This window comes from Coenobita brevimanus, chromosome 93, assembly GCF_032717465.1.
Source record: "Coenobita brevimanus isolate Jiangsu-jjx chromosome 93, ASM3271746v2, whole genome shotgun sequence".
Classification (NCBI taxonomy): domain Eukaryota; kingdom Metazoa; phylum Arthropoda; class Malacostraca; order Decapoda; family Coenobitidae; genus Coenobita; species Coenobita brevimanus.
This window is the reverse complement of record NC_137046.1, coordinates 55,427,859-55,455,451: the sequence shown is the minus strand read 5'-3', so window position 1 is coordinate 55,455,451 and position 27,593 is coordinate 55,427,859. Positions and strand designations below refer to the sequence as shown.

At 42.5% G+C, this 27,593-nt stretch overlaps 1 protein-coding gene across 1 annotated transcript in view; it reads right to left on the bottom strand.

Annotated features, from left to right (window-relative positions):
* The window catches only part of LOC145412440 (uncharacterized), a 54,255-nt gene that overhangs the window by 17,541 nt on the left and 9,121 nt on the right, over positions 1 to 27,593 (bottom strand). The window contains exons 2-7 of the mRNA XM_080282325.1: positions 14,229 to 14,333; positions 9,396 to 9,439; positions 8,236 to 8,351; positions 6,791 to 6,949; positions 2,219 to 2,353; positions 1,190 to 1,370 (exon numbers count right to left, since the gene is read on the bottom strand). Of these exons, the coding sequence (XP_080138451.1) occupies positions 1,190 to 1,370; positions 2,219 to 2,353; positions 6,791 to 6,949; positions 8,236 to 8,351; positions 9,396 to 9,439; positions 14,229 to 14,333 (740 nt within the window). The remainder of the gene's footprint in view (positions 1 to 1,189; positions 1,371 to 2,218; positions 2,354 to 6,790; positions 6,950 to 8,235; positions 8,352 to 9,395; positions 9,440 to 14,228; positions 14,334 to 27,593) is intronic.

The window sequence follows — 27,593 nt, the reverse complement described above, 5'->3', positions numbered from 1 at the left end:
TGCTTGTATAGTGTATAAAGTGAGTAACCAGTATACCATCTATCATAGGTATTAAGAATTTCCTTATACTGTAATAATGAAATTTTATTTCAATAATGTAAATAAAATACAATGAAAGTATTACACCTATTTTATGTCTCTGTGACCCATCAAAATTCCTCTCATGACATGACTCATAGTTTGAGAACCACTGGTTTAATGTAAGGGCAGTCTAATAAATGTTGCTGTACAGTGGAGAAATCACATGGTAATGACAGGACAAGAACACAGACAAAATGTGGCACAGCCTACATCTGTATGTATACTGTACAATGGCACTGTATATTTGTATGGTAGAAAAGGAAATGTGAAAGGCATGGAGAAATGACATACAGTACTTTTGAAAATATTATTATGCTCCTCTATTGTTTGATGTGGTGTTAATGTGATAAAGCGATTTTAATAGCTGTAGAACACTTACGATAGTGACACCATAGGAAATCAAAGAGATGTGACATACCTTTTATTATATTACCAGTACCTTTATCATTCTTTTTCTGTGCCTGCCCTCCTCTCTTCCTATTTCTCCCATCTTTCCTGTCACTTCTTATTGCTTTTCTTTCCTTTACAGGTGGCTTTACATTGAGTGACAAGCCTAATGGTTTCCTGTAAGCCAAGAAACCATTTACAACGCTGGGTGGTAACCATATAACCAACCCATACGTGCTCCCTACGTGTCAACAAGTGGGTTGGTGGAGGGTTAGTGCCCCTCCCCGTAAAACAAATAACTCAAAGTCTAATGGCCACCCCTTATGGGATTGTGGCATCTGGCAATAGATAGATAGATTGTGCATTTCTGTAGTATATTTATGATTCATGTCTCTAATATGCCTCGCATCATTATCATCCACCTTCCCTAAAATACTAAAAACATAAAATCAATTGAGCACTTGACTCAATCTCCCTGTTGTTCACATAGTAACAAAACAAAGTATGTAATACTGGTATTCGACTGCCCTGACTTCATACAACATACACACACATGAAACCCTTGAGAGATCTTTGGAAACATCCTGAGGCTGCGGCTGACTTCCTGGGGGAAGGATTATCATTAATGAATTCCTAGGACAATGAAATACTGTACATAATCGAAGCTTAACATGGTGGTAATGTGGTTAAAGATAACAAAATTTGGAAGACAGCGACATACCTTTGAAATAATTATCGTGCACCTCCATAGCAATTTGTTTAATTTTTTCGAGGACATCAGGAGAGTTGAGCAGCATGTCCTGAAGGAAGTCAATCTCAGAGAGTTCAACATCCAGCTTTACAAAGTCGATCTCCTCCCCATATACCCCAGCATCCTTCACCATGTTCTCAAAGCGGTCCACCTGGAAGATAGTATCTAATTTTGGAGGTATGATTTTTGTAGATGTTGCAGATGGATTGTTAGGATTTAAAAAAAAATTTGCAGGGTGATTAGCAGGATTTCTGAAGAATTTGTTGCAGGATGTGACGGATTTTATGACATTGCAGATGGATTGAGAGGATCTGTGGTACCGCTCAGTGTATTTTTTCCCCCCCTCAGCTTGGCTCCAATTTTTGTACTTTTGCAGCTTCTTTCACATAGCTCAATGGCTGATAAAGACAATACTGTACTATCACTCAGCATCCTTCCCATGGCACTTCTCTGTAACCAGTACCCTACAATAAGGAACCCTGTTAATTTTTTTTTTTTTTTTTTATAAGACCATCAGAAAAAAAAAAGTAATATTTAGTGGCTTATTATGAAGACTTGCAGTCCTGACTATCCCCTAGTAACCCAGCGTCATATTCTCTTTAGTTTGGGAAGTTTTCCGGCAACTCTTCTTTAGTGATTTATTTTGCATACTACACATTATCCAGTTGCATGTTGTTTACAATCTTATAATATCAACACAGAGCTGCACAAATATTATACAAGAGATTAATGTGCCATAGGCTGAAATCAACTTGTTAGGAAGAGACAGTTGGAAATACTCCTTTGCTGACAAGAATACAATATGGGACATGTTCACATGGCAACACTGATATACTGCTGCTAGGGAGCTCCAGTGCCTAGTTATACAAATATCCCTCAACTTCCTGTTTTCAAAATGGAAGGTGGCAGAATGCAGGAATGGGGCAACTTCAACCTGCAGTCCACTGGGTTCACATCACAATTGTACAGATCCCCATTTCTCAAGCTCTGCCACCCCACCTTGCGCATCTGCCAGTTGCTGCCCATGCCAATCTTCTTAATGCCCTTGTAGTTAGCGATCCCTGTGGCGAAGAACTGGACACTTGGAGAGTGTTGGTGGTCTTCCTTGCCCATGGTAGGATCGTAAGCAAACACCTGGGGGGGTGAGGGAGGATCATTAGTGCTGTACAACTATTTGCATAATTCTGGGTGCCTACTGGAGTTTTTGGAGTAATAGGTATATATCTCACTTGAGATTATCTTTTACAACTGATGAGGCCATTTAGGACAATTAGAATAGAGTACTTGGTGGGTTCATTTGGAATCATTAGGATATCTGTTGGGTTTATTAGGGATAATTAAGTTACATGCTGGAGATATCAGAATTGTTACATGTTGGGGTTTATAGAAGTAATTGGGTTATGTGTTGGAGCAATTACGGGTAATTAGGTTATCCATTGAGGTTATGTACTGGAGTATGGGTAATCAAGATATCTGTTGGGGTTATTAGGAATCCACTGGGGTTGTTCAGGGTTGGTATGGTTCAAATACCTTTGGACATGTTCTGTCATGCATTTTTTAACCCTCTTGTGGTCAAGAAACTCTAGTACCTAACCTAACTCAAGACTATTCTATTTAGATGAATGAATCATAGGAGTCAAAGACTACTAATATGCCACCATTAATCCTCTCATGGTCAGAACAACAGCAGTACAAGTATGCTCCATTTAAGCTAGACAGTTTTATTCAAATGAGAGTGAGTCATAGGAACGTTGATTACGTCTGAGATTGTTTGGTGTCCTCTGACTGCTTGGCACAGTCAAAGTCTCTACCACTGAGCTCTATAGTATGGAGAGGCTATTTCTGCCATGAGCGCGAGATATTGGCCGCCATATTGAAACACCTACAATCGTTGCTTATAATACAAAAACATGTATGGATTGTGAAATACCTGTGTGGCAGGGTGAACCTGACACCACCACCCCAGGAGGAGAGTATGAGGGGGTGATACCCACCCCACAAGGGGAGGACAGAGAAGCTGGCTCACCTGGCTCACTGTCCAGGCGAATGCGACATATCTTCCCCCGACCTGATGCCCCTCTTCCCCGCAGCCAGACCACCTGGCAGTGTACAGAAAAAGTACACTACTCTTCAACAGAGGGAATGCTTGCCAGAATTGGGGTGGGACTTGCAGTGGCAAAGTCAAAAACAAACCCAAGGATGCCGAGTCCCCTGGATCAGCCTTCTATTTGACAGAGGACTCAGGAGGAGCCTCAAGGGTCGCTATCCCCCAACCCCAATGAAAGGAGGGCATGCTCCACCGGAGCTGTGGCAGTAGCCAAGAGTTCAGCCGACCTCTTCCTCCCAACGTCACCGGGACAGGCCCTTCCATGACGGAAGGAGGGCACGCTCCACCGGAGCTGTGGCATAAGCCGAGAGAGTTCATCCGACCTCTTCCTCCCGACGTCGCAGGGACAGGAATCCCTACCCCAATGGAAGGAGGGCACGTTCTACCAGAGCTGTGGCGAAAGCCGAGAGAGTTCACCCGACCAATTCCTCCCGACGTCCCCGAGGCCAGGTGTCCAGTTCCTACAGCCTTGCCCTCCCCAGGTGCTGTCAGGCTCTGCCAGGACGAGAGGCCGCAGTCCAGCCCTGACGGCCTCCTCCCGCAGATGAGACTGCAGTTCCCGGAGTCAGCGGGCCCCCCCAGACACCCTCTGCGGCAGCAGGACCTTCCCCGGTGCAGGTGGCTGAAGGTCCTCCCTGACGGCCACCCCTGCTGGACGTGACGACGGCCCAGCCAGGACACCGCCCTCCCCCCGGCCGACCCTGGGTCCGGGCCTCCCCAGGACCCTGACGATGACTAAGGGCCAGCGTTGAGCTGCACGTCTCCTGGCCCTCTTCGGCCCTATCCCAGAGAGCCCTGCCTCCTGCCAGGCTCTAGCGGTTAGGGAGCTGCCCCACATGCTACCCGCCTGCTCCTCAAGGACTTTTGGCAACCCCACGGACCACCCTCTCCTGTACCACTCGCCCGACGGTCCACCTCCCACGTCCAGTCGCCATCTGGAGCTTCCAGCGTAGGCCCTCCCGCCTCGTGGGCCGTGTCCTCCCCTCCGCCAGAATCGTGAGTAACAGGTCCTATGACTGTTTGCTCCCGAAGTGCTGTGGACCCCTCCTCCTGTGAACCAACCTTTGTGACTCTTCCTCTGCAGTGCCTCTCCCCAGTATTGTCCAACCCTTCCCAGTGCTGTCCCCCTCTCTCCTTCCTCCGGCAACAGTGGCATTACCCCCTCCCCCAGTGTGCCATAGCGAACTCTACCCCCCTGATCTTACGCGCGGAGTGCTCGACACCCACCCACAGGCCGGTTCCCCGACAGTGCCAACTCCCCCCCCCCAGTGCCGCCCCCATAGGACAACATACGTCAGTGAGCCTCTCCTCCAGTGTGCTCCCCCCCCTCTCTCTCAGGCCCCATCCCCATCCCCACAGGAATAAACCCACCCTAGACTCACAAATACCCCCCTTCCCCCCCTCGACCAAGTGTGGAACACTCTACAGTATACACTCATCCTATGTGACGCGTACATAGCCTAAGGTTAGCTAGGGCATCGTCCATGTCACGCGGATATATTGTACTAGCTAGGGCCTCGTCCATGTAATGCAAATACCTAAGACTTAAGGACCTGAATATATATTGTCGTCATTGTCACGCACCTGTCATACTGGGTATACTGTACTATGTTGTCCGTGTGTTGAATATGATATATCTGGCATATTTGTGAAATATCATCTGTGACACTGTGTGGACATAACCCTATCTCAGGAAGGTGTAACTCAGTGTACAGGACAGATTTGCTGAACCAGGTGGAAGGTAATTGTTGTAAGTGTTATTTTAGGTCACTGTAAGTCCTTCAGTTTTGTTCATAGAACTGCGTGTGTATTTGTCTTTTCATAATATAGAAGTGTGCCTTTTGACCAGTGGTGTTTGTGTTTTCCTTCCTTGCTAATACTGACCCGGTCGGGAACAAAGAACCCAGGGTTGCACCGCGTCTGGACCCGAGGAGTCGGGGCTCAGAACACGCTGCATAACAGATTGTGACTTTAGTTCAGCGAAATATATGGGGTACATTTAGCCGGTAAGTATAAAACAACGCCATACGTTGCTGCAGTATAGACTTTACCCTTTACGGCACTGCAGAGAAAGGTAATGGGAGAAAGGGAAAAGGTAGTGTGGTTGAAATGTTAGTGATGTTGAAGATGTTTTACGTCGAAGTAATGGTGTTGAAATGGTGTGGGAAGCCCTTAGACTATCCGTGTTATGAAATCATATGTCCAGGTTGATAAAGGCCGGAAGTAACACGGAAATATCTACAAGTGAGTATGAACACAAGAGGACAGGGAGAGACTGGAGATAAATGGGCCCCTTTTAGTGGCCTCATTCATGCAGGGATGCCGGGGAAGAATCTTCCCGTCCCACCCCAGGGGGCAATAATGTTATAGAATTAGCATTAAGATATATTTCTTACTTGTGAAATGTAACGTCATTTCTCTTTGATAAATTCCTGTGCGCATTTTCGTATCCGTAAGCTGCACAGTGAACTATGACACTATATTTTCCGGAATCATCAGCTCTTTTCAAAAACTCACAGAGCAGCTCAGGACAAAAACGCGGGCATCAGGGGTGGTGTAACATGGCTGCCCCTACACGAGCGCTGCCCTGGCGGCGGCTACATAAACTACGCGGTGCTACCCATGAGAAGGCCTCTCCATACTACAGAGCTCAGTGGTTTCTACTGTACACTATGGTGCTTGGGTCATATAGGGTTTAACTACACTTGGATTAATACTTACGGGCTCCTCTTTCAGATTTTTTTTTTTTTTAATCTATGTTTTCCTTACATTGGTTGATTTGCTGTTGCAGGTGGTCTGTTGTGTTTTTAGAAATTAATCTAACTTCACCTAACCACCTGTGGGCATCATCCGGCCCTCTGAGTTATCAGAAGAGACTGGATGACTCCGTCGCTGACGCCTGTCCAGGATGTAACACAGCACCCCATACTATTAAGCGCATTATGGAACACACCATTGCACACAATCACCGGCGCCAACAACACAACATACACTCCTTGAGAGCTATGTGGGAAAACCCAGCCTCAGCCGTGGCCTTCCTTAGGGACTCGGGGCTGTTCGGCCAGACTGCCTAGGGAACAACTACTACACCTAGAGATTATAACGGGCAAAGCTTGCACAACTTACAACCCACAACAACAATGCCAACGTCCCCTTCATAACATATGACTCATGAGGTTAGTTTAACTTCTAACTAAACGTTTCCAACCATCTACAACCTCAACTCAATCCACAGGAAAAAAAAAAAAAAAATCAAGGTAAAGTAAATACTGTCCAACAGTCTCCACTGTCCGCTACACTTGAGGTGCTCTGTTAGGCATGGTTTAGCTCAGAAAGGTTAGTTGAAGGAAGGCTTGTTTTGCTTGAGGTTCTTTGAATGTGATATACTGTAATACTGTAAGTCCCCCAAATGAAGTCCTACTTCTCTAGTTATAATTAACCTATTTTAACCCAGTCTCCCTAACCTTGCAGCCAAACTTCGCAACATCATCCTCGAAAGACCACTCGTTGTTTATGCCAAAGGAGAAGACTGTACAGTTGCCTGGCTTTATGTTGAAGCGCTGGTCCAGACACACAAACTTCTTCCCATCGTGTGGTGCTGGAGGGCGTCCACCGAACTGGCGCTGAAAATTAATACTTGAATGAGATCCTAGGTAACAGCAGAATAGACAGACCTTGGTATTCTCAAAGTTAATAAAGGAGGGGGGGAACCCCGGGGTTCGGACCTATGAACTTTTCTACTTCGTCGACGTACGGCCTTCCCGTCTTCCTCCCTGTTTTATGTCTTCTTATCTCCCTTAAGTTACACTCTTTCACACTACACACAACTTCAAACATTCTCTCAACTGTCAATTGTTTAGTCGTGAAAATGCATAAATCGCTATGCATGAGGGACTGCGATGTTTGGTAAGCCACGTACATACTGTATATATCTACACACACACACATACCAGTGTGTGTGTGTGTGTGTGTTTATATATATATATATATATATATATATATATATATATATTATACATACCGGTATATATAAACACACACACACACACACACACTTCAATACCTCCACCCCTTCACTACAACCACCATTACACCACCCCAACCACTACCATGCACTACCACCCACCCACTAGCCACTACCACTATTGCTACTATCAACCACATACCCATCCAATCACCACCACTTCCATCTTTCCAAACATGCACTTGCCAACTCGTATGCATTACCACCATCAATCATCTTCCTAACAACCATACAGTACTTACAAAGGCTGGAACATTTGCCGCCTCCTATACAGTCGGGCAATATGACACAGTTGAAGGCAAGGTTTGCCTTTTTTTTTTTTTTTTTTTTTTTTCCCCACTCGCTTTTCATACAGATTTTTATATTGCGTCTTTTCACACATCTCACCCACCACGCACACCCTCACCCACCATCAGCATCTTCACCCCCCATGCACACCCATACTCGCTATGCATACCTTCACCCACCATATCCACCCTCACTCACCATGCACACCGTCACCTGACATAATCAACCTGACTAACTATGCACACCCTCACTCACCATATTCACCCTCACTCACCATATCCACCCTCACTCACCATATCCACCCTTACTCACTATATCCACCCTCACTCACCATATCCACCCTCACTCACCATGCACACCCACACCCATCATGCACACCCTCTCTCATCATGCACACCCACACCAGCCATGCACACCCTCACCCACCATGCACACCTTCACCCACCATGCACACCTTCACCCACCAAGCACACCCTCACTCACCATATCCACCCTTACTCACCATGCACACCCTCACCCACCATGCACATCCTCTCTCACCATGCACACCCACACCCGCCATGCACACCCTCACCCACCATGCACACTCTCACTCACCATTTCCTTGCATGACGTTTCGGTGTGGTGTAGGTATGCTCTGTACTGTTCTATGCTGACTAGACCAGGCACGAAGCACTTGCTCTCTTTGCTGGCGTCTCTTAAATCGCGTGTGTCTGTTGTGACGAGAAGGAAAACAGCAGGGTGGAAGAAATATTAAGAATGGAGAAAAAAAAAACTATGGAGAGAGAGAGAGAGAGAGAGAGAGAGAGAGAGAGAGAGAGAGAGACTGTAGACTAAGAAGGAAGTTTAAATTCACAATAAATTTCAAAACTAAAGAAATGAAAACCTTATGGAGACAAAAAAAACTATGGAGGGAGAGAGAGAGAGAGAGAGAGAGAGAGAGAGAGAGAGAGAGAGAGAGAGAGAGAGAGAGAGAGAGAGAGAGAGAGAGAGAGAGAGAGAGAGAGAGAGACTGTAGACTAAGAAGGAAGTTTAAATCCACAATAAATTTCAAAACTAAAGAAATGAAAACCTTTCTACGGTAGGAAGAACTCTAGTATAATATTTCAGGTAATGCTAGGCCATTGTTATTCAGGTGAGTCATAGCATGATGTTAATTCTGACATCACTGCCCCTCTCATGGTGGAAACGAAAAAAAAAAAACTAACTGATTTATCCCAGCTACTGCCAGACAACTATATTCATGTGAGTGTGTGTTATGGAGGGTATGAGAAAGTGAGTCAGCACTAGAGAGAGAGAGAGAGAGAGAGAGAGAGAGAGAGAGAGACTGAACATGGATAAAAAGCAAATAAAGACATGGGGGTCGTGTGGTTAGTCCCACATTCACTCAGTCTTACAAGGAACTTCATTGATTGCCCCCCCCCCTTCTTTCTCTCTCTCTCTCTTTCTCTCTCTCTCTCTCTCTCTCTCTCTCTCTCTCTCTCTCTCTCAGTTTTACGAAGGACGTGACTGATTTGCTCTGGGTGTCTGTCTATCTGCCTGTGTGTGTGTGTGTGTGTGTGTGTGTGTGTGTGTGTGTGTGTGTGTGTGTGTGTGTGTGTGTGTGTGTGTGTGTGTGTGTGTGTGTGATTTGCTCTGGATGTCTGTCTATCTGCCTCTGTGTGTGTGTGTGTGTATTTCCTTGCCACTACTGCGCACTTCTCCAAACCCTCCTATTCCTGCATCTCCTTCACCGCCCCTCCCTCTCCCCCACTCACCTGCCATGGACGGAAGCTGAGCGGAGAGAAGAGGCACATTGTTTCTGAAATTCATGGTCTCATTTAAAAAGAAACTCAAAATAACAATAAAATTAGAGCAACTGCATAAACAACCACAACTAAAGTACAGTAGCTAGTTCCACTTATAAACAAAAGCAAAACTCAACCGTAATGAAAAGGTTAACCATCACACACACACACACACACACACACACATTAAGTCCCTTCAAAGCAGTACATGTGTTATTTGTAATACTGTACGTAGCAGGGTTAGCGTGAATAACTTTCAAAATTTGCAAGAATATTTGAAAAGCTCATCAATGAAATTATTTTCTAGGTACTGATAATCCATTTAAATAATAATAATAACATTAATATTAATAATAATAATAATGATTTTTTGCATATTACAGACATTTATTGCAACATGAAAGGTTGAATACATTAAAAACACAAATTATTTTCCACGTCAATGATTTTATATCATTCATTCATGCAGGAAGTCAGTATGCATTAAGTTAAATACTGTTATAGATCTGCTTATTATAAAGCTAATCAGCAACTCTACTATCAGTGACTCAAGAGGCATGTGACTAAGTCCCCTGTCATGTCTCTATCTTTAGTGCTAATTTCTAACAATACATTAACACTAGTATAAGTGCTACTCATAAAGAAGTGCTATGGACAGGATGTAGAGCCGTAGCATTGTCTCTTTCTGTCACCAAGCTAAGTGAAATAAGCCACTAAAACGATGCTAGTCACAAAGCAGTGCTAGGCAAAGGATGAACAGCTGTAGCTTTTTCTGTCACTAAGCTACGTGAAATAAGCTACCAAAGGACTGTAGCTAGTCACAAAGAGGTGCTCCATAAAGGACGTAGAGCCGTAGCATATTCTTTCTCCCACTGAGATAACTCAGGGCAAGTTAAGGTGACTTATAGCATTATATTCTAATATCTGTTATTACACCTAAGCACTCAAGATGGAGATGTATAATTTTAGGCCACGATAAAGTAAAATTAGTATAATACCTTTTTTTAATAGTTTATTTCTCTATGATGTGCAGGCATGAGTAAAAGTTCGTAGACACTTCTCTGTTGACTGTGACAATGGAAGGTGTTGTATGAATAATTTTTATCTGCTGACAACATCAAGCACATAACCAATGAGTATAGGTATCGAAACAATACCCTCTGTCGCCTGAGGAGGAATATAAATAAAATGATAAAATAAATAATAAAAAATAATAAAAACAGGAAAGTAGGACACAATGCTACCTGTGAATAGTCTGCGAACTTTTGCCTATAGCTGTAGGTCCACATATTCTTTCATGTTATATTGCACTCCACGTCGAAATAAATGAGGTAAAGATAAAATACAAGAAAATAAGAAGCTACAACATGAAAAGTAAATAGCTAAGGAGGTGTTCATCTGAAATGTGAACCCGATGTGCAGACCTAAGTTCCTCTTCTCCTGCAGTTCATCCTCCTCTTTTTTGGGGGGATAGGGATGTCGTTGAGGAACATAGCCACTGCGGGGGCACGCTAGGCCAAAGTTGTGCCGGTCCCAAGCCCGGGTAAATAGGGCGGGTTGATAGCAGGAAGGACATCCGGTCGTAAAACGTTCCTCAACCCTATGATCAGCCATTTATCATTGGCCTCGGAACCGGCTAGGGCGTTCCCCAGACGCCTCGCCTGACTCCTGTGACGAATGAGCAAGGGCTATCGCGTCATGAGCGGGCGCGGCTGAAGAAGCGAGCTCTAAGGGTGGGGACGTTGAATGTGGGGAGCTTGACTGGGGGAGGCAGGGATCTGGTTGACATGATAGACAGAAGAATAGTGGGAGTACTGTGAGTGCACGAAACACGGTGGAAAGGAAACAGGGCACGTGACTTCGGCGCAGGGTATAAGCTTATCTGTGGCTGAGCAAATGCGCAGGGAAGAAACGGTGTTGAAATCATCTTGAATAAGAATTGGAAGGAGGGGCTGGTGGGTGTGGGAGAGAAAACTGATCGGATAATAAGTGTGAAACTGAAACATGGTGGATTGGTGCTAAATGTGGTTGTGCCTATGCTCCGCAGGTCGGGTGTAGTGAGGGAGAAAAGAATTTCTGGAGGTATCTGGATGAAGTAGTGACAAGGGTTCCAGAAGGAGAAGAGTTTTCATCGGAAGAGATCTGAATGGCCATGTGGGTAGGGAGAGGGATGTGTTTTGTACAGTGCATGGTGGTTTCTGAGGTGGAGTGATGAACGCGGAAGGAGAGAGCATAAATTATTGAATTCGTACTGGCTGCAGACATGACTATTCTAAATACTTTTTTTTTAAAGTCTGCAAATGAAATTATCACTTACAAAAGCGGACTAAGAGTTAGTCAAATTGATTTTCTGCTATGTAGAAGGAACCACTGGCAAGAAATTGTGAACCGTAAAGTGATAAATGGCGGCAGTGTGGCGGCACAACATCGGCTGGTAATGATGGATTGCGAAGTCATAGGCGTCAAGAAAGGGAAACAACAGGGAACCGCAAAAATTAAATGGTGGAAGTTGAAAGAGGAGGAGTTAAAGAGCGAGTTTAGAACTAGAGTTACGAGATAAATAACATCAGAGGAGAATGTAAATGAGGGGTGGGAGAAAGACGGCAGGATAGTTAAACAGGTGGGGAAAGAACTGCTGGGCAAAACATCTGGAAAAAGCTCCCCACAAAATAAGGAAACATAGTGGTAGAATGAGCAGGTGCAGGAAAGGGTTAAAAAGAAGAAAGAGAAGAAATCTGACAGAATGGGGATGAAGATAAAGACTAAAAACAACAAAAAGAGCAGCTATAAAAAAAAAAAAAAAAAAAAAAAGCGGTAGCAAGAGCCATGGCAAGAGCATTGGATCAGCTCTACGAGGAACTGGAAACACCGGAAGGACAGAGGAAGGTCTTTGCGTTGGGAAAAAGAAGTAACAAAGTGACAAAAGATCTTACGCATATATATATATATATATATATATATATATATATATATATATATATATATATATATATATATATATATATATATATAAAGCAAATAAAGGATGGTTGGGGTAGGGTACTGAGCACAGAGGAGGGTATAAAAGGAAGGTGGAAAGAGTATTTCGAGTAGTTACTGAACGAGGAAAACGAGAGGAATGTTTTTGGAGATGGGACGCCAAATGAGAGGGAAACATCTGAAATTAGCAGGGAGGAAATCAAAGCAGCACTGAAAAAGATGAAAATGGGAAGGCAACGGGATCGAATGAAATACCGGCAGAGGCATGGAAAAGCTTGGAAGAAGATAAAGTGGATGTAATAATAGATTTAATGCAGAAGGTATATGATCAGGAGAAAATACCGGAGGCCTGGCGAGAAAGTGTGATAGTACCGATCTATAAGGAAAAAGGTGACATTCAGGGCTGTGGGAGCTATCGGGGTATAAAGCTGATGTCATACACAATGAAAATATAGGAGAGAATAATAGAGAAAAGGTTAAGGGAGGAAACAGAGTCTGGTGAACAACAGTTTGGATTCATGACAGGAAAAGGAACAACAGATGCAATCTTTGCAGTGCATCAAATTTAGGAAAATTTGGGGGAGAAAAAAAGAAAGCTGCATATGATTTTTGTCGACTTGGAAAAAGCATATGATACTGTGCCAAGGCAGGAAGTATGGAGATGCATGAGGGAGAAAGGCTTTTCAGAAGAGTATGTGCGACTGGTTAAAGATGCGTATGACCGGGCGAGAACTCGGGTCAGAAGTAGTGTTGGTGTGACAGAGAAGTTTCCAGTAAAAGTTGGGTTACATCAGGAATCCTCGATGAGTCCCTATATCTTTGAATTGTTAATGGATGTTTTGGGGAGAGGCATCACTGAAGAGGCTCCGTGGGTTATGTTGTTTGCAGATGATACTGTGTTGGTAGATACCACCAGGGAGAGAGTAGAACGAAAGTTGGAGGAGTGGAGAAAGAAAATGGAGGAGAAGGGACTTAACATGGAGATGGGAATTTACTGGGAGAAAAGTTGAAAAGAAGTGGGACATTCAAGTATCTGGGCTCGAATATTACAGCTGACAGCGGACTGGATGTAGAAATTAACCATAGGACACAAGCAGGATGGAGAAACTGGAGGGATATGTCAGGAATGTTATGTGATAGGAAAATCAGTGCAAAGAGTGAAAGGAAAATTATATAAAACGGTAGTAAACCCTGCAGTGGTATACGGTTCAAAAACCTGGCCCATAAAGAAGTCTCAGGAAAGAAAGCTGGAGGTGGCGGAGATGCGGATGGTGAGATGGATGAGCGGGGTCACGAGAATGGATAAGGTCAGGAATGAGAGATTTAGGGGAACGATTAAGGTTGTGGGAATCTCAAAGGAGGCGTAGAAGAGGCGACTACAATGGTACGGACATGTAATGAGAAGGAAGAAGGACTATGTGGGTAGAAGAGTGACGGGCATGGAAACGGAGGGTAGACGGAGAAGGGGTCGGCCGAGGAGACGGTGGATGGACTGTATACAGCGAGTTGTGAGGGAGAAGAATATAGCACGGGATGCATTTGGACGCAGAGGAGAATGGACACGGCTAGTCAGAAACAGCAACCCCATATAAACATAGGCAAAACTGAAGAAGAAGAAGAAGAAGGGATATAGTTGAGGGATGCTATATAACCAGGCAATTACGCCACCCTTTTATATCAGTGCCACCACATGAAGGCATCCGTCTCCAGTACCTACGCCGATATTAATTCCATAAACATACATCTACAATATGCAAAATAAATCGCTGAGGAAGAGGCGTTACGAAGCCTCCTATGCCACTCAGAATGGGGATGACCACTTACCTGTTTTGTACAACATAGTAAGTTAGGCAGACGACCCCCACCAGCGCCAGAAGTCCGGAGTAGTGGAATGACCTGCGGTACGACGACCCCTGAGGCAGCATTGTCCTGGGGTGGAGAGAAAGGGATGCTGAATAAATGTGGTGGGGTCGTAGTGAAGAGACGAAGCTCTCTCTCTTACACACACACACACACACACACACACACACACACACACACACACACACACCCTGGATTTAAGCAAGAACAAACAAAACACCTCTGCAAGCACTCACAATACAGCACTAATTGGGAAGGTCAAAATAAATGCAAGTATCCTCTGAGCAACAAAACCTCATCAAGCGTAAACTGAGCGACTATGCAAAATGCACGAGTATGGTGAGAGTGCAAAACGAATGCTCGGCTTCAGCTGAATTGCTTTTACTCTAACCTGGCTTACAATTGCCATCCCTCCATCTCGAGTGCTGAGTTGTAAAATTAACAATAAAATATGATGCTTGTTACGAAGTCCTACGGAAAGGATGCATTACTTTTTCCTCCACTGACCAACATGGAATAATCTGTACATGGTCGAAAATCTGCGCTAGCTTAAGGTAGCCTACTCGTTAAAAGGTTATAGGTATTCCTGCTGTGTACGGAAGGCTTAAAAAAAAACTTTCAATAAACTGACAAGATGCGTGGACAAACACAAAGAAGATGCCCTCCCCCCCCTCTCTTTCTTATGCACACGCACATTCTCTTAAGTCTCTCATTAGTAATCCACTCAAACCACCCACGGCTCACGTACTGTTATCCTCAATCCTCACACACACACAAACACCAACACATCTATATATATACATTATATATATATATATATATATATATATATATATATATATATATATATATATATATATATATATATATATATATATATATAAAATGTACGTATGTATATTCAACTCACTCTCTCTCTCTGACACCACAGTACCACAATTCTAAAGGCTGATGCTCTGCCACCATAAAGAAAATGTCGCGGCACGCGAATGTGGTGTTATTATCATGCCCTGGTAACCTACACGTCAAAAGTGCGTCCGATTTCGTGTATATTATGAAACCCGTGTGCTTCGTGTATAATATGTTCGTGTATAATAATATTCGTGCATAATATATTCGTGTAAAATAATATGAATCGTGTATATATAATAATATGATTCGTGTATAATATGATTCGTGTATCATAACAATTCGTGTATAATAACAAGATTCGTGTATAATTATATGACTCGTGCATAATAATATGATTCGTATATAATAATAAGATTCGTGTAAAATGGTCCGAAATCGGACGCATTGTTGACTGGTACGTTGCCAGCCAGGGTACGATAAATGCATGCCTTCAGATTCGTGCACCCAAGGACCTTGAATGCGCCGTGACTACAGTATCGATCACACCAGCTCTCACTCGGTCACGATCTTACTCTGTGGCATTGGCGGATTTGGGGAGGGGGGTGCATTGGGGCCATGGCTCCCCTCCAGGAGGTATGTTGACGCCCCTGTGTAATTCCTTCCAGTTGTTTGCTGCGCCTCTTGTTCCTTTCAACTCCTAGGACCATAGGCAAGAAGAAGCATCGGGCACCTCACCCTCACCCAGACATATAGATGCCGCACACAAAAAATATCTTTTAATACATCTGTGTGTGTGTGTGTGTGTGTGTGTGTGTGTGTGTGTGTGTGTGTGTGTGTGTGTGTGTGTGTGTGTGTGTGTGTGTGTGTGTGTGTGTGTGTGTGTGTGTGTGGAAATGGGGATGTTGGTGAACGTTTTCCTATAGAAAACGTTCACTGTATGTCTAGCCTAACCTTCCAAAAGTTACTCATAAGAATTAGATATATACCTACGGTAATAAGTAGTGAAAATTTAAATAAGCTGACCACTAGCGGGCGCCCCTTTTTAGCTTGGCACCCCCCCCCCCCAGAGTAGCCGTCTATAGCGCCCCTTTCTTGCTTGGCCCCCTCCAGATTAGCCGTCTAGATCCTCCTCTGCTCTGTGGGTCATCGTTTTTATTTATTTTTAATTATTATTATTATTATTATTATTATTATTATTATTACGAAGTAAACTGATCGTATTCGCTCAGTTTCAGAGCTACGGCCATCATACTTGGCCATCTGGGTCCCGCAGCTAGCATCTTCATATGACCCAGTATCATCCAGTTCTCAGTACAGGTTTTCCAGTTACATCCAAAAACCTATAAAAATAGTCTGTTCACGGATTCTCAGAAACCGCTAAAGGTACAGACCTGAAATTTTTGTGGGACATAGCCAAGGTCGTGGAGCAGATCTGAAATGACTAAGAAACCATTTGGGCCAGTAGTTTCTGAGATCACCCAAGGGTCAATGGAAAGTAATTTGGGCTTCGCCATTTTTGCCCTGCAAGCTGTTTGTCACTCTTCTAAGGGGGCCCTACTACACCAGCTCTTCACTTCAATATGCTCACTATATGAAGTGCGTTGAAATCACCAGGTCCTGCAATAGCTTGTCAGGTAGTGAGTTATTGAAATTGCTAATGGCGATTTCCGTTTTCTTGCTATTATTGTTTTCATTTCCACATTTCGTGATTACTTAACTTCCAAAAACAACACATTTGAGAAATGCCGTTTGTGAGTGCTCCTCTCTCTCTCTCTCTCTGTAACTGAATCCATGCTTGTGCTACTTGTCACACAACAATTCCATGATAAAAGTTAAGCTTATCGATATTTAAGGTTGTAGATCCATCCCACTCCCTCCCCAGAATAAACTGTGAATGATTAAGAAATGGATCATTTATGCATGTGAAATATCGCAACTATATACACATACCACTGTCCCACGATATAGGTCTAGCCAATAGATTTTCAAAGGTTCTTGTCCTCAGCACTCCTTCCGTACAACACAACCTGCGGACGTCAAGCCACCTTTGGATCACACGCCTTCTCTCTTATATTTTTGATCTTTCTACAATATCACAGAAAATTTTAATACACAACGGTTGGACATGTCTAAAAAAAAAAAAAAAAAAAAGAGAGAGAGAGAAAAAGGTGCATAACAAAATGAAGCCGTTGAAAGTAAATCCCCTGCAATAAAGTCCCAAACGGTATTCATCACTTCCACACAAAAAGATTCCCCCGACCACCCCCGGCGCGTCACAGCTTGGATACCACATTTCAGTAACATTGGTAGCGAAACTTTACACACATATCATTTTAAAGGCTAAGCGTACTGATGTTCATGACCAAAGGTTCTCCTTCCCCCCATCGTCCCATCCCCATGCATAATTTAAGAATGTTCAGTACGGTACGGTATTAAGGAAGCTGTATTTTTTTGTTTTATTTTCTTATAATTTTCACCATAAGCACACATTAATGTGTGTGTGTATTCTAACATTTGATTTCTGTAGACCACTTACATCTCTTCTCTGATACCCTCTACCATGACGCCACTCCCATGGTTCACAGGTACTGTATCTACAACTGGAATCAAAAGCCTTGTCGTCTCTCCTGCTTTCCACTCCATACCCTTTGAAAATCAGTGGGGTGAATTTGCAGGAGCTGATACCGGTGATATTTTGGCCTCAGATCAATGTCAAAGCGTCATATGTTGAAGGTCTGCCACTGTAAATTTCAAAGTCCACAGAGAGAAAGACAGGAGGAGGCGACAGGACTCTTGATGCCGACTGTACCTGTCCGATGACCAGGCTCCATTAACATCACGAGTATCTGAGGTGGGTTGCGATGATGTTTGGGCCAGTGTTCAACGCCTCAGGGAGATTTTGTCAACACCACTCGGCAGAATATCATTTCCTCACGTTCTGCATCCATCTGGTTTAATATCTTGCCTTTCCTCATGTGTAGCTGTTCATTACAACCATCTCTCTTGATTAAGGTATCTTGAAGAGGAATACATCGGTTTGGTTTATTTCTTGCCTTCCTTTATATATGTGTTCATGCATCATTTCTCTTTTATTTCTGGCTTTTCTTCATATATTTGCTCATGCACCATTTTCGTTTTATTTCCTGCCTTCTCTCTTGTACTTGTTCATAGTGACTACCATCACATTTGGGTCGCGATATGGAATGCATTAGTTTTGCATTACTCCTTGCCTTCCCTCTTACATTTACTCATCCCGGCTACCAACACGCAAAATCGGCGTCTCGAGATGGAAAACACGAATTTTATTTCCCTTCTTCCCTCGTGTATCTGTGCATCATGATTTAGTTGTCTCGAGAAGGGATTCATCAGTTGTATTTACCTTTTTCCCTCGTGTACTATGACTACCATACCACGATTTAGAACCCCATGAAGACGTCATCTGATAACTTTATAACGCCTGTCGATCCTCCAGCTGCACCAACACGCCAGTCAGGATTTAATTGATACATTCACTCTTATAAATATGGTCATTAGATCTCAATAATATCATCCTCAACGAATTAGTGCAATAACTTACTAGGAATATACAAACATAGAAAACCGAAATAATCAGACTATGCCATGCTAAATAAATGCATGAAATTTTCAATATATCACAAATAAACCCAAAAATATAAAAAATATATATATATATATATATATATATATATATATATATATATATATATATATATATATATATATTCATATTATGAGAGAGAGAGAGAGAGAGAGAGAGAGAGAGAAATGTGCCAGGTTGAGCAATCCTGAGCTAAAGAAGTTAACGCCCTGAATCACCAACGACCACCAGTCATTTAGAAGAACCAAAGGTGCGCAGTTCAGCCTGGCCAAAAATGAAGAGCGTTTAACCTTCCCACGATCGGGACAACTCTAGCATTCTGTCCTAGTAAAGCCAGACGATTTTGTTCATCTGAGTGTCATCGGAGGCTTGTCGTTAAGAAGGCTCCCTAACACCTCTTCCTCAGTGATTTATTTTTGGATATGGCTGGTTAATATCCTTTCGTACATTATTTATGCAGTGTATGGCTAGGTTGGAAGAATTTATATGACACAAAATCGGATAGTACGGTGTAGTTAGCAAATTAAATCACTTAGGACAAGGCGTTAGGGAGCCTGGACAAAAGAAATGTATCCACCAATCTGTATCACCCACGCTGTTTTAGATGGTATTGTCTTCCTCCATCTCACCATATTTTCATACCCAATCCCAGAGTCCACCCACGCCCCTCCCGCTTGCTGATTTCAGTCCTGTGTCGCTTGTTCTTTCTTCCCCCCTTTTTTTTTTCTTTGAATTTTTCTTACCTATGGAAGTCTGGTTAGGTTAGGTTGGTCTTCTTAGCATCAGGTTAGGTTAGCAGGTTAATTAGGTTAATATGTTGTCAAGACAGATCAGGTTAGGTTAGGTTAGGTTAGGTTAAATTAGGTTAGGTTAGAGTAAAAAAAAAAAAAAGAAAAAAGAAAAGGGAAAAATGGAAGTAAGATCGCCCTGGAAAAATCAAACTTGGGAACTGGTGCAAAAATGGTATATATAAGAACGGAAATCTGCCTCCCCCCCCTCACAACATCACCTCGAGGACGCATTTTTCACTGTAATCAAGCCTGACGATTCTAGGCAGCATCAGGAGGATTTTCAGCAGTGATGGGGTTACTGACGGGCTACCTGCATACCCAACCCCTCCAGTGGCAAAAGGCTACCCTAGGCAATAATAATACAGTAATAATAATAATAATAATAATAATAATAATAATAATAATGATGATAATAGTAATAAAAACCAGTGGCAATACAGGTACAGTCATTTTCACCGTGCAGAGATAATAAAGGTAAAGAACAGTACTTGTCCGTATTTTCACTGTAATAATAATAATAATAATAATAATAATAATAATAATAATAAGCATCCTCATACTGACGGGGTTAATGATTATTCCTGGCTCCTTCACCCCCTCACCATGGGGTCCAAAAATAATAAAATAAACACAGTAAATAAAATAAAAAAAGTTTCTGAATAGCATGAACTTAAAATATAATCATAGATATGTTAACTCTTTCATTACGAGGCTTTCTTCCCCTCCTTCTCGCCACCATCAGACGATTTTCCTCAGTTTACAAGATTTTAAAGATTCAAGAGGTCCGATACAGCCTTTATTCACTCTCCCTTAAGTTGGAAAAAAAAATCGTCTGGAGGTAGCAATGACGTCTTAAAAAAAAAAATATTGAAGAAATGACTAAACTGCGCCTGATGGTGGCTGGACGAGAGGGTGTGGATAGGCAAAGGGTGTTTCTCTCTCTCTCTCTCTTTCTCTCTCTCTCACACACACACACACACACACACACACACACAAAGCTCACGTTACCAGATGGAGTCACTAACACTCCTCATGCTGAAATACTACCTAGCAACTTAATCTAACGTAACCTAACCCAACCCTACTCCTTAATCTAACTTCACACTAACCTAACCTCGCTCCTGAGCATACCTTACTGATTGGAGATAATACCACCTCCTCTTTGAGACAGCCTAACTAAAACTAACCTAACTAACTTAACCTGACCTCACACCAGTCTGGCATATATGTTGCATTCAGCCAGTCATCACCAACCTGTCAGTGCATCTTCGCCTCGGAAAAAAAAAAAATGAGTATAGAAAATGGTGCTAACCACGAAGAAATGCTATGAAAAGGTAAAACCATTGAATTATCAGTTTCTGCCACTGGAATAAGCTGCAAAAAAGACTAATATCTGGGTCAAACTGAAGTAAAAACAGAAATTAGCTTATGCTCTTAACCTAACCTTACTTTAACACGAAACACATGTTACTCTATTGTACTCTAACCTGATCCAGATTTTCATCCTTTTGTACCTTATTTAACGTACCTCAGTGGCAGAAAAAGGCAGTGTTACGGTCCTACGTTCTTTCCGTAGCACTTCGTGACTAGCATCGTATAATGGTGCTAATCTAGTGATACAACTCACCATTCAAGATGGAGACGTGGCAATTTTAGACCAAGCTAAGGTGAAATGCGTAGTGCTGGCGTCTCTAAAACTGCCTCTTCTACAAGTTTGTGAATCCAGGCCTAGTATTATTTCCACAGTTCCCTACAACCTTCCTCTTTCACATCCCTGCACATCCCTACTAACGCCTTAAAATGATACTGTTTTTTCTTTATTTTGGCCAAATTTGACACCTCTCCATCTTGAATGCTCAGTTGTAACAAGAGATTAACATGAAAGTATGGTGCTACCTACGAGGAAGTGCAATGGAAAAGATGTAGAGCCTTTTTCTTTTCTTCTTTTCCTGCCACAGGGCTATATAAAGTAAGCTGCAAAAGGACGCAAATCTGGGCCAAGTTTAGGTAAGAAAAAAAGTATAGCCTGGAATTAATACCGATAGGAAATGCCTTGCTATGGCGAAGAATTTTCTGTTGGCTGCTGTGGATTTACAACCATACTGATTTTATGAAGAAAAAAGGCAGGGCAGAGAACAAGACTTTTAATGCTGATTGTACAAAGACACAACTCCTCTAGGTACCGTTCGAAGAAAATATACATCTGGCGAAATTCAGTGAAACCCCTGTCTCCACTAGTGCGTGTATTTCAGATGGTTCGATTTTTTCAGCTATGTATTCGTCAAATTTTGGGGAGATCCTTGTGTCCGTACATGATTAGTTTCCACGCATTTTTCTGTTACCACACTAGAGCCCCAGATGCCTACTGACCCCGTAAATGAACCCTAATTATTACCCTGAATGATATATCGGCCAACTTAGCCACGGTGGAACAGATGTGACATCCAGGGATTGATGGAGTGCCAGCGGATTACTGGGTCGAACATGTGTGAAGACTGCCTCACACTCTTAAATTAAATGACGCACACACACACACACACACACACACAGGGTATTCATTCTTGGTCCTCCTACCTCCATCTCCTCAGTATCTGCCTCACAAACCCATTCATCTGTTTGTCTTACGAGGACCTAACTTAAGTCTACAGCGTAAACTCACAGTTGCCTCCAAAACAACATTGTCAATGCTTCACCACTAACGTCAAAACTAGTATGATGTCAGAGTGTTTTCTTTACTACCACGCAAAAGAAGTTCTGCCTCATGTTGCTCCTCTGAACATCCCCTCACTTGTATTCCATCTACAGTTTAATTATTTATTTATTTATTCAGCTTACCATCTATTCTACCTTTTTTATATACAACACTCTAGACACAAAACCACCTTCCCATTTCTGTTCAGTTTCTATACCATTTAATTTCACGTCACAATTCGCCTCTTTGTCTCTTCCAAACAGCATCACTCTGCCGTTACCTACAATTAACTTGAATTTCTCCTTCACACACATTACTAAAGTCCTCTACCAGATCCTACAACTTTCACGCCTCTTCATTCGTAAACAGACGTACAGACAACTCCCACTCATTACTTTTTTTTTTTTTTTTTTTTTCAGAAACGCTTGGACCTGGTCTGTGGTGTGTGTGTGTGTGTGTGTGTGTGTGTGTGTGTGTGTGTGTGTGTGTGTGTGTGTGTGTGTGTGTGTGTGTGTGTGCGCGCGCGATAGTAGGGTGGCTACCTGTTCTAGACTTGATAAAAGATTTGTGCGAGTAGTCCCTTATCGGTTTAGTTGAAGGCCAAGTGTAGTCAGACTGGATAAATCTAAGTATACTCTTTTCACTTTAACTAGGCGTAAAACTGGATCTCTTCATCTTGAATTTTGAGCTACAGAAAGATACTGACAATAGAAAGGAGTCTATTTTTCTATTGCCAGACGCCATAATCCCGTAAGGGGTGGTCATTTGACTTTGAGTTATTTGTTTTACGGGCAGGGGCACTAACCCTCCACCAACCCACTTGCTGACACGTAGGGAGCACGTATGTTCTGGTTATATGGTTACCACCCAGCGTTGTAAATGGTTTCTTGGCTTACATGAAACCATTTGGCTTGTCACTCGATGTAAAGCCACCTGTAAGGGAAAGAAAAGCAATAAGAAGTGACAGGAAAGATGGGAGAAATAGGAAGAGAGGAGGCCAGGCACAGAAAAAGAATGGTAAAGGCTAAGGAAGAAGTAGGCAGCACTACATCAAGTGAGTGGATGATGGTCGCCACCACCTACCAATCAGTCATTTTAACCTAACTATACCCCAGCTAGTTAACAAGAAACCATCCACCTATGGCTTGTTTAAGGTAATGTTATTTATTAAAAGTGTGCTTGAGACGCATGTGCAGATATAAGTGTTGCTGCAGGGGTATGCGAGCTGTCACTGAGTCGTGCCCTTTTCAGTATTATCATAAATACATCATAAAACAGTGAACTAGACATTCTTCGAGTAATTATGCACACACATGAAACATGGAATGGTTGCATCACACAACCATCAGTAAATTGTACATGAAGTCAGATGATTGCCTGCTGGCAAACTCAAGGTGGTTGTGAAAGATCTGTAAACTCATAATTCCACTGTACGCAAATAGCTTAATGCAAAATTATTTTCCCTCACAACTTCTTGGTGGATACTGAATGTTTTTTTTTTATTATTATTCTGCCAGGCTGTTTCCTTTGTGTTACATAACTAGCTGCAAATTATGATCTGTGGCTGCCTTTTTTTTTTCTTTTTTTAATACTGTGCTTGGTATTTTCCCTGCTTTCATTTTTTTTTTTTTTTTCCCAGGACCAATTTGCAGGTAAGGTAGGAATGCAGGCGTTTGTTCCACGGATGCCCAGGGATGATTGAACTGTATTTACAGTAAGTTATTGTTTTTGTTGTTCTTGTTGATCAACCCCAGTCTGTCTGGTTAGGCAGACTGACCAATAACCGCAGGCAAGGAACTATCCCTGCAGGGCTGTGCCAGGCAGTGAACTGATGTTCTCTTTTCACTGATAGTACCTCGCCGCAGCGTGCTATGGCATGGGAAAAAACGTGGAGGTTTGGTTCCTAGGTGCATGTTGCATATGCATCTCTCCATCCAGATAACAGGGGCACCATAGTAGGCTCCCCGCCACCCAGTGATCCAGTTATATGGATACCATCCAGTGTTGTAAATGGTTTCCTGAGCTGCAGGAAACCATTAGACTTGTCAATCTGTACAGAGCCATCTGAAGTGGAAAGAAGAGCAATAAAATGTGACAGGATGGAAAGGGAAAAGTTGGAAGAGAGGTGAGCTGGCACAGAAACAGAATGCTAAATGGAAGGAAGAAATAGGCAGCACTACGTCAAGTGAGTGGATGATGGTAACCACCATCTACTATTAATTTACAGCATATATGCACTGTAATGGCCAGCTTGCACATGCCTGACACATGGGCAGTTCTACTGTACACATTCAAGCCAAGTTTTATGGCTTCCTGAAGGGCACCTGCTTCTTATGCTCAAGGAGTTCTACATTATAAATCTGAAGAAATGACCAGCTCCCACCAAAATTTTCATGCATGGGTTCTATGGGAAGGATGCCAAGTCGTAAAATTGCCTTATTCTTCCATAAAGCAAGGGAAATAAGCGACAAAATGACGATAACCTAAAATGAATGGACTAAATGAATTCATCAGTGTTCTCCATCTCACGACTCTCAGCGCTCCAGGGCCAGGATTCACAAACGTACGATCACTTCCCTGCGCTGTGATCTGTTTTTCTTGGATAGACAAGGTGAATGTGGAATCTTACCACGTCCCCCGTTCATCTTGCAAAATATGAAAATTGTTTCTACAAAAATATCGTTCAGTTGTTTTGCAGACAGGTCAAGGAACGGAGAATCCAAAATCTTCCCATGATTTAAAAATTCTTCCTGTTAACTCTACAGTTTTTTTTTTTTTTTTTTTTTTATTCAGCTTAGGAGCCACTCATCCAATTGGAGGGGATTTCGTGTAGCCTTTATTAATCCCCTGAACATGATTCCTAAGTTGAGAAAAACTGTGTGGAGGTAGCATGAATACATTAAAATAATATGGCACCGTAGTGATGCCAGTAAAATACCCTCTCATGGTCCCCTGTGATCCTGCCTCACTCCGTGACTTGAGTTGGGTTGTTTTCACCTGTCGGGACTGGGTCTCCCACAACTGTACTAAACCGTGATTGCATGAAACTCGATGAACCTTAGTTGTGATCTAGGAATGAGCCTCCTTGGTCACTTTTCAGACTGACCCTCCTGTAAGACTACACCTGGCCATCAAATGAGCTGAAAAGGTCCAGGGATTTTCGTCAGGTATGAACAATCGCAGTATAGTAAATCCCGTGCCGGATTAGGAGAGCACCCGGCAAACATTCCTACAGACTACGACGCAAACCATCGCTTAACACATCCAGGTCCCTATTTCAGTTCTAGGTGCAAGCAGACGGAGGTAAGGATATAAAGATGTCCCAAAGGTCTCGTGGTGGGCTCGGTAAGCGAATCCGATGTCAAATACTCCAAGTCTATGCATGCACAAAGTGCCTTGTACTCATATACAAGGTGCCCCGTACTAAAGTATGGGTATATATATATATATATATATATATATATATATATATATATATATATATATATATATATATATATATATATATATATATATACTGAAATATGTGCATAGGATTACATACACCAAGTTCGTGCATGCATAAAGTGCCTCAGATACAAAGTAATCAGCACCAGAACCCAGTCTTTTGGCATGCACTGTACTACTAAACAGGTGACTTCCTTTGATGGAGAGACAACTTGTGTACAAAAATCAAACTATGCCGCTGTGACGTGTGGCACAGGGTTCTTTCATGCACAAGGTTCTTGGTGTGCAAGTATATGAGTTATGACAGGGACCACTGGGGTGTGGGCCTGTACTGCTTCTCACTGTATAACAACAATCCCGTAACAAGGAAAAGAAAGTCCTCATTTATATTCAAGACACGTATTCAAGATGACAACCGTACACAAGCATGAAGTTATGCTTAATATTTTTTTGAAACATTTTAGTCTGACAAACATCAAACGATTTATTCAGTTGAGTGTATTATATATATATATATATATATATATATATATATATATATATATATATATATATAGGGTAGGTAGAGACGCTCACCATCCACTCACTCGATATAGTGCTGCTTTAGGTGTCTGTCCTTTCCTCTCGTCCTTCTTTCCACTTCCTTCTGCCTACGGGTGACTTCACACTCCCTCTTCTGTGTTTCTTTCCTTCATTCTTCCCCCTTCTTTCTGCCTATTGATGACTCTACATTGGGTGACAAGCTAAATGGTTTCGTGTACACCAGTTACTACGCTGGGTGGTAACCATATAACCAGATTATGGCGCCTGGTGGTTTAGTGGGTAAATAAGGCGCTCCAGTCGGATTAAGCCTGTGTAGGTTTTTTTTTCCAAGGGGTGATTGGGGTTTATTGCTCAAGTTATGCCACTCAGAGATGAGTGAGGCTGGTCACTCTCGTCTTAAAGGTCAGGACCAACTTGCCTAACCCCGGGCTCCTCCGCTCCTCCTCATGGGGCAACATAGGATTGGATGATATATATATATATATATATATATATATATATATATATATATATATATATATATATATATAGAGAGAGAGAGAGAGAGAGAGAGAGAGAGAGAGAGAGAGAGAGAGAGAGAGAGAGAGAGAGAGATACAGTATAAAGTACAAAAAAATGGGGGACGGTGGGGTGAAGCAATATAAAACACTCCATTATGGAACCCGAAATATCAGCTAATAAAATATTTGCCAGTGTAAATATACTGTGAGCTTACCACTTACGTCTACTGTAAAATCGGGGGGTAAGAGGAGTGCAGTACCGTGATGCGGGCTGGGCGTGAGACGGTGGATCTGAGAGCTTCAGGAAGTGAGTAAACGAGCATGCTGCACATGAAAAATATGCCCAACACGTCGTACCGCACAAGACCAGATACTGTACCTTGACTGCGCGCATCTCGGAATGAGGACCATATACTTGCTGGGGCTGAAGATTTCATAATGCCTCTCCCCTAGCGATTTATTCTTCACATTACACCTTATCCTCTTATATGTTACTCTGACAAACTATGTCGATACCGAGACATAATTAATTAGAAAAGGAAAATAGTAAAGTGGAATATGACAAATTATATTGCTGAAGTGAGGTAGACTACGAAGCCCTTTACGGCACTTAAAATATGGCTCTAGTTCTCGCGACTCAAATTGACATTGCACCTTTCCATGGATAAGAATTATATGCCACGAATGTAATATGTTAAGTTTACTTGTCACTCTACATTTTCACCCAAAGACTGCCACACAACTGGTAAAAGATGGTAGCAGCCAAATCCACACTGCGGGATATATAGGTCCGAGGATAAGTTTCCATACTCCAGAAAATTTAAGGACGGGAAACTTATTTACGAGGCTCACATTGTTTACATGACAACCTCCAGTCATCTCAAA